Source organism: Capricornis sumatraensis, chromosome 4, assembly GCF_032405125.1.
Source record: "Capricornis sumatraensis isolate serow.1 chromosome 4, serow.2, whole genome shotgun sequence".
Taxonomy (NCBI): domain Eukaryota; kingdom Metazoa; phylum Chordata; class Mammalia; order Artiodactyla; family Bovidae; genus Capricornis; species Capricornis sumatraensis.
Window position 1 is genome coordinate 111,228,604 of NC_091072.1, and position 13,103 is coordinate 111,241,706.

General features: G+C 45.5%; 1 protein-coding gene across 2 annotated transcripts in view; it reads left to right on the top strand.

The window, feature by feature from the left end:
• The window catches only part of STAB2 (stabilin 2), a 173,283-nt gene that overhangs the window by 66,156 nt on the left and 94,024 nt on the right, over positions 1–13,103 (top strand). For both annotated transcript variants that reach the window (XM_068971626.1, XM_068971627.1), the window contains 6 exons: positions 2,758–2,844; positions 3,693–3,779; positions 5,418–5,529; positions 8,545–8,725; positions 10,247–10,340; positions 11,218–11,376. In XM_068971626.1, coding sequence (XP_068827727.1) covers positions 2,758–2,844; positions 3,693–3,779; positions 5,418–5,529; positions 8,545–8,725; positions 10,247–10,340; positions 11,218–11,376 — 720 coding nt within the window. The remainder of the gene's footprint in view (positions 1–2,757; positions 2,845–3,692; positions 3,780–5,417; positions 5,530–8,544; positions 8,726–10,246; positions 10,341–11,217; positions 11,377–13,103) is intronic.

Sequence of the window (13,103 nt, forward strand, 5' to 3'; positions counted from 1 at the left end):
CCCAAAATAAAGTCTGACACTGTTTCCACTGTTTCCCCATCTATTTCCCATGATGTGATGGGGCCAGATGCCATGATCTTCATTTTCTGAATGTTGAGCTTTAAGCCAACTCTTTCATTCTCTTCTTTCACTTTCATCAAGAGGCTTTTGAGTTCCTCTTCACTTTCTGCCATAAGGGTGGTGTTATCTGCATATCTGAGGTTATTGATATTTCTCCCAGCAATCTGGATTCCAGCTTGTGCTTCTTCCAGCCCCGCATTTCTCATGATGTACTCTACATAGAAGTTAAATAAGCAGGGTGACTATATGCAGCCTTGATGTACTCCTTTTCCTGTTTGGAACCAGTCTGTTGTTCCATGTTCAGTTCTAACTGTTGCTTCCTGACTTGCATATAGGTTTCTCAAGAGGCAGGTCAGGTGGTCTGATATTCCCATCTCTTTCAGAATTTTCCACAGTTTATTGTGATCCATGCAGCCAAAGGCTTTGGCATAGTCAATAAAGCAGAAATAGATGTTTTAGCATAGATAAAAACCCAAGTGCAATGCCTGAATCAAATAGCCACTCAGTAAACATTCGCTCTCTAGTTTTCCTCTTAAATAAAACCTAGTGTTTGTTTACGAGAGACAAAACTTTACCTCCACCCTCTTAGGGTCCTTGGCTGAGCCTGCAAATTAAGTTGATATAAGATAAATTAACAGGAGAAAAGCACAATTTTTTTTAACATGTACATCAGTTCAGTCACTCAGTTGTGTCCAACTCTTTGCAACCCCATGGACTGCAGCATGCCAGGCCTCCCTGTCCATCACCAGCTCCTGGAGCTTGCTCAAACTCATGTCCATTGAGTTGGTGATGCCATCCAGCCATCTCATCCTCTGTCTCCTCCTTCTTCAATCTTTCCCAGCATCAAGGTCTTTTCCAATGAATCATTTCTTCACATTAGGTGGCCAAAGTATTGGAGCTTCAGCTTCAGCATCAGTCCTTCCAGTGAATATTCAGGACTGATTTCCTTTAGGATTGACTGATTGGATCTCCTTGCAATCCAAGGGACTCTCAAGTCTTCTCCAGCACCACAGTTCAAAAGCATCAATTCCTCGGCACTCAGCTTTCTTTATAGTCCAACTCTCACATCCATACACGACTACTGGAAAAACCATAGCTTTGACTAGACAGACCTTTGTTGGCAAGGTAATGTCTCTGCTTTTTAATATGCTATCTAGGTTGGTCATAGCTTTTCTTCCAAGGAGCAAACATCTTTAATATCATGGCTGCAGTCACCATCTGCAGTGATTTTGGAGACCCCCAAAATAAAATCTGTCACTGTTTCCACTGTTTCCCCATCTATTTGCCATGTAGTGATGAGACCAGGTGCCATGATCTTAGTTTTCTGAATGTTGAATTTTAAGCCAACTTTTTCACTCTTCTCTTTCACTTTTATCAAAAGTCTTTTTAGTTCTTCTTTGCTTTCAGCCATAAGAGTGGTGTCATCTGTGTATCTGAGGTTATTGATGGATGTGAGAGTTAGACTATAAAGTTGAGCACCAAAGAATTGATGCTTTTGAACTGTGGTGTTGGAGAAGACTGTTGAGAGTCCCTTGGACTGCAAGGAGATGCATGGGTCAGAGCCCAGAGAGCCCCAAACTGCCCCTCCCAGGCTCCTATGGTCTGTACTTGGCTAGGTATCCTGACAGCCAAAGAGAGGGTTGAGTACTTCTTCCTCAATGACTTCAGAATTCTTCCAAACATCTAAGATTTTAGGATTTTATTGACTGTGGAAGTTTTCATTGATCTCTTCTTGAGTAAGAGCCTACGATGAGGAGTACCTTGATACTAGTTTTTGTCGAACATAAAATTTGAGCCACGGATTAAATGCGCAGGATGAAAGTTGAGACAGCACTTTTGTCCCATTTCACAGATTAGGCAGCTTGAGGCCCAGGAGGCAGTATGACTTGCCTCTGAGATCCTAAAGTTAATAGGTGGTAAGACCCATTCTCTCGACCTACCACTTACCAGCAGTGTTTCTTAGAAAGAAGATTTAACCTGTCCAGGCCTCAGTTTCCTCATCTATTTAAAAAAAAAGGGATAAGAAATATCCATACAGAGTTAAAGAATGATGATCTCCTATGGGCAGTGTGTCTGGCCCTAGGAGGTTCTCAATAAATGATAGTTCCCAAACATTCTGAGTGGGTATCAGAGGTTAGAGAATGGTAGGAAATCTGCCCCTATAATGCCACAGACTGCACTGTTTTGTTTGGTAGATCTTTGTACAAACTAGGGTGGAAATCTCTAATAGCTCCAGAATTTCTGTATAGAACGAGGTTTTGTGTGTATGTGCTAAGCTGCTTCAGTCATGTCTGACTCTTTGCAACCCTGTGGACAGTAGCCCTCCAGGCTCCTTTGTCCAAGAAGAGGTTAGAGATGGTTATTAATTGAAAGGAAGGCTAAACCACACCCACGATGTACAGGAACATGTTCCCTGATCGATCAGCAATGTCTGCCAGGACACGAGAGGGGATGAAAGGTACCTTCGGCCCAGGTCATCATGCAAACCCTGGCCTGTATTCTCCCAACAAGGAAACAGAAGCCTAATAGGTGACCGAGTTCTGCGGGAGCCGTGTGAGCTGTGTGCTTTAGTGCTCTATCCTGGCACCGATGGTAAACTGAAGGAGATAGATCATCTAGTGTATAGAGAAGCCAAGTGATGCCCAGATGACCTCAAAATGCAGCCTGCAGTGCTTTTTCTCCTTGACTTTCTTCCAGACACTCTTTGTTCACAAGTGTATCTACCCTGGCCGAATCAGGAGCCTGAAGAATGGATGTGCCAGATACTGTAATGCCACCGTGAAGGTGAGGCGTGTGTGTGTGGCCACGGACCTCATCCAGGCCACCAAGGCCCATACAGAAGCCAGCAGGCTGGGCAGTTCTTAGGCCCCAGGCAGGGTCTGTGAATCAGAAGTTGCCAGTGGGAGCTTGGCCACACTTTCCTGCAAAGGAAGCTTGGAGCAGAGTCTCCATGTGGTGGCCAGGTTGCCTCTTCCCTGCATCTTTGCATCCATCCCATGGTTCCTATGGCCCTTAACACAGAGCCCCCACCCCTGACACTCCCCTACCTGGCGCACACTCAGCAGTGCCCCGGCGTGTCTCTCACCCTCATTCCCACCTCAGCATGTGTGCCTTTGCTATTTCCTCCCTCAGGATGCTTTTCCAGGTTTTCTCAGGGCTGACTCATCTCTCAAGTCTCCATTCCGCCATCACTTCCTCTGTCACCGCCCAATCCACAGTGGCCCCCAGTGGCCCCACACCTCTGTCCCCAGCCACCACTGATAACAGCACTTCATTTTCCCAGCACATACACTCTCTGAAATCCTCTTTTTTGTTTTTTAATTTATTATTTTTGTCTTCCCTGACTAGCTGGAATATAGGCTCCATGAGCACAAGCCCGTGTCTCTGTTGCTCGTACAGTGCCAGAGCCAGGCAGGCAGCCAGGGGCAGCCCTCAGGAGGTTCACGGTGAACAGATGGCTGAGCACAAGCCACGCTGTCATCCACCCAAGAAAAAGGCATTCTCCTGGGAAGAGAGGGGGGCTGATACTGTTTGTGATTATAATAGAAATGAAAATGAATAAGATTAATTTCCTTTGAGGAACTGGCACTCTGCTTGGGATTCCAAAAGGCAACATGCATTTTGTTTTTCAGATTCCAAAATGCTGCAAAGGCTTCTACGGGCCAGACTGCAACCAGTGCCCAGGAGGCTTCTCGAATCCGTGTTCCGGGAATGGGCAGGTGATAAGGGCTGAGGCTTACTTTTTCACAAAGGCTGAGGTTGACCTGTGTTGTTGTTCAGTTGCTCATGGAACTCTTTTCAACCCCATGGACTGCAGCATGCCAGGCTTCCCTGTCCTTCACTGTCTCCTGGAGTTCACTCAAACTTATGCCCATTGAGTCTGTGATGCCATCCAACCATCTCATCCTCTGTCGTCCCCTTCTCCTCCTGCCTTCAATCTTTCCCAGCATCCGGGTCTTTTCTAACGAGTTGGCTCTTTGCATCAGGTGGCCAAAGTATTGATAGCTTCACTATCAATCCTTCCAGCAAATATTCAGGTTTGATTTCCATTAGGATTAACAGGTTTCACCTCCTTGCAGTCTAAGGGACTCTCAAGAGTCTTCTCCAAAACCATAGTCCACAAACATCAGTTCTTTGGCACTCAGCTTTCGTTATGGTCCAACTCTCACATCCATACATGACTACTGGAAACACCATAGCTTTGACTAGTCAGACCTTTGCTGGCAAAGTAATGTTTCTGACCTATGTAAAGTAAAAAAAAAAAAAAAAAGAATTCTTAAAACCATTAAATCAAGAAATGATTCAATGCCAGTCACAGTTCCCAGGAAACAAAAGAAACAGATCAGTTGTTAAAAGAACAGAAGATGTCTACAGGTGAAGGAATCTTTCCTGGGGAAGTGGCAGGGGGCAGAGTGTCCGGCAAGGTCCCTTCTGGCCTGCTTTCCTACTGCTGAAGGCATGACCTTGAACAACTCAGCAAGGCTTTCTGGACCCCACTTTCCTCCTGTGGGAGATAGCATTGTTGGCCTGTATTGATGTTCCAAGATTTTTTAGGACCAAAATTTTGTTATTCTTTAAAAAAAAAAGAAAAAAAGAAACTGCTCAGTGAATGCTTTTTTAGCCCACCTACAAAACCTGGCTTAATGAAGTGCAAGAGCCAAAACTTGACTCATCTAGCATGGAGGCCAGGGCTGAACAACAAAGGTAAAAGTGGCTGTGGTTCGTTTGGGGAAATTATGGATCTGCACATATAAGAAATCCATGTCAAAAATATGCCTCTTTCAAGGAAGGAAAAACTGCCTGACCACCAAGGGGGACACCACACAGACGAGGGTAATAGGGCGAAGCTGCTACAGATTAACCTCTGTAGCTGGGAGATCTGTTTGGGGCCAAAAGCCCTATTGTGATGCATATCAGTCAATACAAATCTAACCTTGAAATTGCTGGAGAGCTAGGGGGCAAAATGCTCACACTGAAGGGACAAACACTGCCATTTGGAATCACATAGCTGAGCACATGAGAATCTGTAGAGAAAGGATGGCCTTCATTCTGAAGGTTGGAGGTTTATCAGTCCGACCGTTAAGCATTGTGTAGAGGTTCCAGTTGTGACCGCCCCCCGTCAAATGACTTCCTGTAAAATTCTGAATCCTGGCTCAGGATTCCTATTTGTCATTCTCTTAGCTTTGTACCTAATACCCACGGCTCCACTTTCCACAAGGGTTCCCAGGGAGTCATTTCAAGCAGAATCTGAGTCAAAGAAGCAGGTCAGGAAACAAAAGCATCTGGGACTCCTGGCCAGGGGTAGGGGGTGGGAGGTGTGTTGTCCTGACGGCCAGGGGCCCTGTCTTTGTTCCTAGTGCGCTGACGGCCTTGATGGCAACGGAACGTGTGTTTGCCAGGATGGCTTCCGAGGCTCCCGGTGCCAGTTCTGTTCAGACCCCAGTAAATATGGACCTCGGTGTGACAAAAGTAAGTGTCGTTTCCAGAGCTGCCTTCCGCTCCTTAGCCAGGGTCCCCACGGCTCTGCAGTGCAATCCTGGTGTTGGGTGCCCCTTTGCGTGGTGGGTGCCCCTATCACAGGGCATTTCTTAAGCCCTTGGGTCCCAAATGCTAGCATGTGCCAGGTTGCTGAGCCCTCTCACAGAGCTCTGAGATAGAAGGCCTGAGTGGTACCCTGGGGATTTGCAGCTCTTAACAAGTCCCCTGGGGTATCAGCACCACTGACCCAAGACCACCTTTAAAAACCAGCCACGTAGGGTTTCCCATGTACCTGAACTGATCACAGACTTCTTATCAGCACATAGCCCCCCCACCTTTCAAGCAGTCGTCTTCCATCAGCTCCTCCTTTTGCTAAATGTGTGGCCTTGGGTTAATTAGGCCTCAGTTTCCTCATCTATAAAATGAGAGTCATATTGGTAACTACCTCATAAGGCTAGTACAAGTTATAAATGGAAAACACTTGCCCAGGAACAGTGCCTCGCACCTAGAATGCACTACCAATATTATTATCTATTATTGTTATTCTTACCTATTATTGTTGGCACTGTTGCTGTTATGCTAAGTTCAGTGACATAAATGTCAGGAAACTCATAGAACATGTAGAAAGTTCCACAATACTAGGTATTGAAAAATGTACAGCTATATAATCTTAGAAAATACATTGTTCTTAAAAATAATACAATGTGAATATATAAGTATATAAATAAAAATATACACCTCTGTGTATCAAAGCTAAGATCAGAACTCACTGGGGGAAAAAATGGCTTCCTTGGTGGCTCAGTGGTAAAGAATCTGCCTGCAATGCAGGAGACCTGGGTTCAATCCCTGGGTCAGGAAGATCCCCTGGAGAAGGAAATGGCAACCCACTCCAGTAATCTTGCCTGGAAAATCCCACGGACAGAGAAGCCTGGCAGGCTATAGTCCATGGGGTCAGAAGAATTGGACACAACTTAGTGACTAAACCACCACCACCAAGCTGAGATCAGAACTTGATGGGAAAAAAAAAGAATAGATCAGAGCTTGCTGTGGAGTCAGACCAACATGAAATTAAAGCTCCATTCTGAAACTTACTGGCTCTATGACCTTAGAGGGAATTCCCTGGTAGTCCAGTGGTTAGGACTCCGTGGTTTCACTGCTGAGGGCATAGGTTCTGTCCCTAGTCAGAGAATTAAGTTCCCACCAGCCATGTGGCACAGTAAAAAAAAAAAAAAAAATCTGAAACCTTAGAAAAAGTCTCTCATTGAAGCTCAGTTTCCCCATTTATAAAATGAAGACAATACTGTACCTACTTCCTAGGTGGCTGATTAAGTTGGATCATAATTGAGGACTTTAGCCCAGAGCATGTACCTAGCAAATAATCAGTAAATGAAGCCATTCTTACTACTAACACTGCTAACTCCACTCATATGTTACAAAACACACAACCCCTCTCCTCTCTTACCATATCTGATTTTCACAACTACCTCTCAAGAGGGATGGGACACCAGAGCCCAGCAGAGTCAGGGCTGCCGATCCTAGTCCAATGCTCTTTTTGCCAAATAAGGTTTCTGAGGGAAGAAAATAGGAGCTTATTCCAAAGCCTGTTGATAGAGGCATTTTTATGAGGCTAGCAGGCAGGATGCTAAGGCTGGGAAAGGACTGGTAGGCTTCCTGCTCCAAAGCCTTTTGTCCGGGTTTGTGACTGCCCACCATCTCACACTGGGGAGCTTCCTCTTCTTTCTGGAGTCTTGTTCCTTGCTAACTAAGCCCTGATTTTCGTAAAAGTTTATGGAAAGTCTTTTTTGTTTTAAATCTCTTCCAGCCCCCACTCACTATGTTTCTTTTTCCTGGATCCTGGCTCCAAGCCCCCACACTAATTCCTCTCCCCACAGTCCCTTCTGGGGCAAACCCACAGATTCCTTCATTTCTGATCATATTCAAACCCCCAAATCCTTGCCACCTGCCTTTGAGAATCTCTAGAGTGTGAGCCTGACTCTGATAAGCTGGCTCACATTGCAGCAATTTTTAAATATTTGTAATCAAAAGCAAAGTTAGCAGCTAAAGTTTAAGATGATAACAGACAGGTGGAAATGCCAGCTGATTTACTGATCTACTGTTAGTGACTCATGGTCACTAACTGAAATGGAATTTGAAGGTCTGAGTTCGAGTTCCTGTATGGGAACTTACCAGCAAGTTAGGCAAATTAGACAATCACCTCTCTGGGCCTGTTTCCGCATCTTGAACATGGGAATGGTAACTATCTCTTGAAGCTGGTGACTACGAATGAGAGTGGTTTGGTCGCTAAGTCATGTCTAACTCTTTGTGACCTCGTGAACTGTAGCCCGCCATGCTTCTCTGTCCATGGGATTTCCCAGGCAAGAATACTGGAGTAGGTTGCCATTTCCTTCTCCAGGAGATCTTCCTGACCCAGGGATCAAACCCAGGTCTCCTGCATTGCAGGCAGATTCTTTTACTGCCTGAGCCACCAGGGAAACACCATAATTGAGAGGATACAGGTTAAAGGCTGGCCCAATGCCTAGAACAAGGTCAGTGTGCAAATACTGGCCATCAGTGAGCATCGGTCTGCTATGATAGAGAGTGAAGAACACATATATAAGCCGCACATCAGAGGCTGTGCTGGCAGGAGAAATCACTTCTGTTTATTCCAGAACCTCTTCAGGAGAAGGCAGAAAATGTCAGACTAAACTCTCCAACAGGAATTAGGTGAAAATTGAGCTCCTTGGCTGCTTTCGTTCATCACAACCCACCCTCCCACTGCACCGCACACACAGACATACACAGTACAGAGGTCAAGCTCTTCTCTCTGAAAGCTGTCCTGGCACAGGGACAAAGATCCTCCCAGAGCCTTCCCAGGCTCAGCCACCAGGTCTGTCCTGACAGGAGTGAGGAGATGGGGGTTGAGGATGGGGGACTTCCTCTGTGACCCATGTGCCCATTGCTAAGCTTGTCCCCAAGCCCTGAATGGCCCTTTTCCTTCTCCTTCAGCATGTCCGTGCATTTTCGGAATGTGTGATAACAGGATTGACAGCGACGGCGCCTGCCTTCCTGGGACCTGCAGGAACGGCTCTGCGGGGAGATTCTGCCACAAGCAGGCCTCAGTCTGTGGGCCCTACGTGCAATTCTGTCACATCCATGCCACCTGTGAATACAGTGATGGGATGGCAAGGTGGGCCAGGACAGGCATGCCACCCTGTTACCTGCAGACAGACCCAACCCATGTCTAACCTCTCTATGAACCAAGGCCTATTCCCTCCAGCTGCCAGCACGGCTTTAGTGGAGAAAACCTCAGACTGAGCTGGGTTCAAATTGTAGCACTTCCTACTTTTGAAACTTAACCAGCTGTGTGACTTTGGGCAGTTACTTAACCTCTCTGAGCCTCACTTTCCTCATCAGTACAATAAGGGTGATGTTGCATACCTGGCAGGGCAGTTGTGGAGGTCAGAACAACTGAGTGTCAAAGCACCCAGCACCAGGGCTAGTACATCATAGGTCTTCAGTCATGGAAACTGCAATGATTACCATCACTCCTGTGAAAGAAATGAAGATTAACCCACCAACTTTCCAACCCTTTAAAATCTCTTTTACTTCCTAAGATCATTAATAACAACTCCCATATTAAAGACATCTTACAGGAAAACTAGGTCTTTGGATCACCAGTTGATGTCTTAATGTTGTCTAACGTATACAATGGGCTGGTGTGGGGGGCAGGGGAGTCAGAGAAAATTTTCCTCTCTGGGAATATATGGTTCAAAAGCAGCATCTACACAAAAAATTTCCTGGAAAATGCAGACCTGAGGAATTCTTGGCCTTATTTTTGCAGCACTTTTCTTAATTTGGGCTTCCCTTGTGGCTCAGCTGGTAAAGAATCTGCCGGCAATGCAGGAGACCTGGGTTCAATCCCTGGGTTGGGAAGATCCCCTGGAGACGGAAAAGGCTACCCACTCCAGTATTCTGGCCTGGGGAATTCCATGGACTGTATAGTCCATCAGGTCACAGAATCAGACACTGAGCGACTTTCACTTTTCTTAATTTGGAGTTACCTAGTTAAGTGCATCCATCCCTGTTTATGGCCAACCTCCCCCACCAGTCTGCAGGCGGCATAGGGGAGAGACTGACGCTTCCATGGTGGTACAATAGAAATGCATCTTCCTAAGGGGTTATATGGACTTCCCTGTGGCTCAGACAGTAAAGGATCTGCCTGCAGTTCGGGAGACCTGGGTTCGATCTCTGGTTGGAAAGATCCCCTGGAGAAGAGAATGACCACCCATTCCAGTATTCTTGCCTGGAGAATCCCATGGACAGAGGAGCCTGGCAGGCTGCTGTGCATAGGGTCGCAAAGAGTTGGACACTCTGGAGCAACTAACATTTTCACTTTCACACATAGCTTTATAAAGAAGATGTTAAACCCATTTTCCAGATAAGGAAACAGGTTCCCAAAGGTTAAAGGACTTACCCAGGGTCCCACAACCGCTAAAAGGTGGGGCCTGGATTCCCAGCCAGGTGTGTCTGACTACAGAGACAGGAGTGGCCCCGACCACTATGCCATTTGCTCCCCTCATAAGGGCAAAGCGTCAGGGCGCTCAGCCATGAACCCGGCCACCTCTAGCTGCTGGACTTTTGGGAGTGGGGTGGGGATAGTTGGTACTTACATTTCTGGGGCTGACTGTGTGCTCACTCTTCTTTGCAGCTGTGTTTGCAAACCAGGATACGAAGGAGATGGAAGCTTCTGTGTGGAGATGGACCCTTGTTCAGGATCAACCCCGGGGGGCTGCAGCCGCTATGTGAGTGTTGCTCTTTATATCCAGGCTGCCGGGTAATTTAGGAAATTCTGAAGGAAGGCAGTGTTGAATGACTTCATGGCATGAGGCATGTTTGCTTGAACCCTGCGTTTTACAGATGGTGCCAGGTGCTTTCTGTGACCCTCCAGTTCTGAAATCCACATGTGCTGGGGGTCCAGGACTCTTCCCTACAGTTTAATAACTGCTGTCCCTGCTGCTTCTCTATAGCCACAGCCAGAGTGGATCAGATCCTGTTTCCCCCACATGCTGAAACCCCTTCGGGAACTTCCCCTGGCTCTGATGGTGAAAACAGATGCAAGTGTCTTGCCCAACTCTCCAGACTGCCTTTGGACAAGCCCCACCCACTCAGCCTCATCTGCACAGCTCTCCTTGCTCTTCTCACTCTGTCCTTCAGCCTCCTGGTGTCACCCTGAAAGGCCTGGAACTCATACAGACAGGAGCTTGGGTTAAAACATCCTCTACACCTGGGTTTATGCCTCTTTGTGGCTGTGTGACCTTGGGCAAGTCACTTAGCTCCTCTGAGCCTCAGTTCCCTTATCTGTAGTTAGAGATAATCACAGTACCTTTCTCAAGATGAAGGCTTACACCTGCCAAACATTCAGAACCGTCCCTGACTCAATAAGTGGCAGTGATGTTAGCAATGCTGGCCATTAGCTGGTCAACAACAAGCCAGTTTGTTCTTTAAATCATCTTAGCTTTTCCATCGATCTCAATGCAAGTGTGTACTTTAATAATTTCCTTTGTACTCCATGAAAATATATACCTCTTCAGGGGACCTCGGGAAATCCTTCTTTTGCACTTACAATCATGTGTCTGGCCTGGCGTTTCAGAGGCTTTGTTGCTGCTTTTCCTCTTATAGGCAGAATGCATCAGAACTGGCAGGGGCACCCACACCTGCATATGCCGTCAGGGATGGACCGGGGATGGAAGAGATTGCTCAGAGATCAACCCCTGCTTGCTGCCCAGTGCTGGAGGCTGCCACCACAATGCGACCTGCTTGTATGTAGGCCCCGGGCAGGTAGGCGTGATGAGGTGGAGGGCAAAGAAGAAACACGATTCCTGCAGTGGATTTTCTTTTTTTCTCTAAACACAGAAGTACTCTGGCTAGAACTTACTGCAACTCTTTAATCATTTGTAACAGTGGGAAGGAGTTAATTGTCGCAACAAACCTGTGACTAGGTAGTATATTTTCTTTTACCTTTTGATCCCATTCACCCACACCCCACCTCTGGCAGCCACCAATCTATTCTCCATATCTATTAGCTTGGTTTTGTTTGTTTGTTTTTTAGATTTCACATATACGTGAGATCATATGTTGTTTGTCTTTTTCTCACCTGTTTCACTTAGCATAATGTCCTCAAGGTCCATCCACGATGTTACAAATGGAAGATTTCACTCTTTCTTTGGCCGAATAGTACTCTAATGTATACACACCCTACATATTCTTTATCCATTCATCTGCGGATGGTCAGTTTGGTTGCTTCCATGTCTTGGCTATTGCAAATAATGCTGCAATGAACATGGGGGTGCATATATCCTATCAAGATAGTGTTTTCAAATTTTTCAGACAAATATCCAGAAGTGGAGTTGCTGGAACATATGGTAGTTCTGTTTTTAACTTTTTTGAGGAAACTCCATACTATTTTCCAAAGTGACTGCACTAATTTGCATTCATACCAATAGTGCACAAGGATTCCTTTTCTTCACATCCTCGCCAACACTTTATTATTTCTTGTCTTTTTGATGATAGCCTTTCTTACAGATATGAGATGAGATACCTCGTTGTGGTTTCAATTTGCATTTCTCTGATTATCAGTGATGTCGAGCATCTTTTCATGTACTTATTGGTTATCTATATGTCATCTTTGGTAAAATGTCCGTTCAGATCGTTTACCCATTTTTTAAAATCATAACAGATTGTGATTTGTAACTATTTTCTCCCATCCCATAAGTTTCCTTTTCATTTTATTGTTGCTTTCCTTTGCTATACACAAGCGTTTTCATTTGATGTAATCCCACTTGCTTTAAAGAGCAATATTGCATAGGAACCTGGAATGTCAGGTCCATGAATCAAGGCAAATTGGAAGTGGTTAAACAAGAGATGGCAAGAGTGAACATCGACATTCTAGAAATCAGTGAACTAAAATGGACTGGAATGGGTGAATTTAACTCAGATGACCATTATATCTACTACTACGGGCAGGAATCCCTCATAAGAAATGGAGTAGCCATCATGGTCAACAAAAGAGTCTGAAATGCAGTACTTGGATGCAATCTCAAAAACAACAGAATGATCTCTGTTCATCTTCAAGGCAAACCATTCAATATCATGAAAACTGAACCAGTAATGCTGAAGAAGCTGAACTTGAATGGTTCTATGAAGACCTACAAATTCTTTTAGAACTAACACCCAAAAAAGATGTCCTTTTCATTATAGGGGAATGCAAACATAGGAAGTCAAGAAACACCTTAGTAACAGGCAAATTTGGCCTTGGAATGCGGAATGAAGCAGGGCAAAGACTAATAGAGTTTTGCCAAGAAAATGCGCTGGTCATAGCAAACACCCTCTTCCAACAACACAAGAGAAGACTCTACACATGGACGTCACCAGATGGTCAACACCGAAATCAGATTGATTATATTCTATGCAGCCAAAGATGGAGAAGCTCTATACAGTCACCAAAAACAAGACCAGGAGCTGACTGTGGCTCAGATCATGAACCTTATTGCCAAATTCAGATTCAA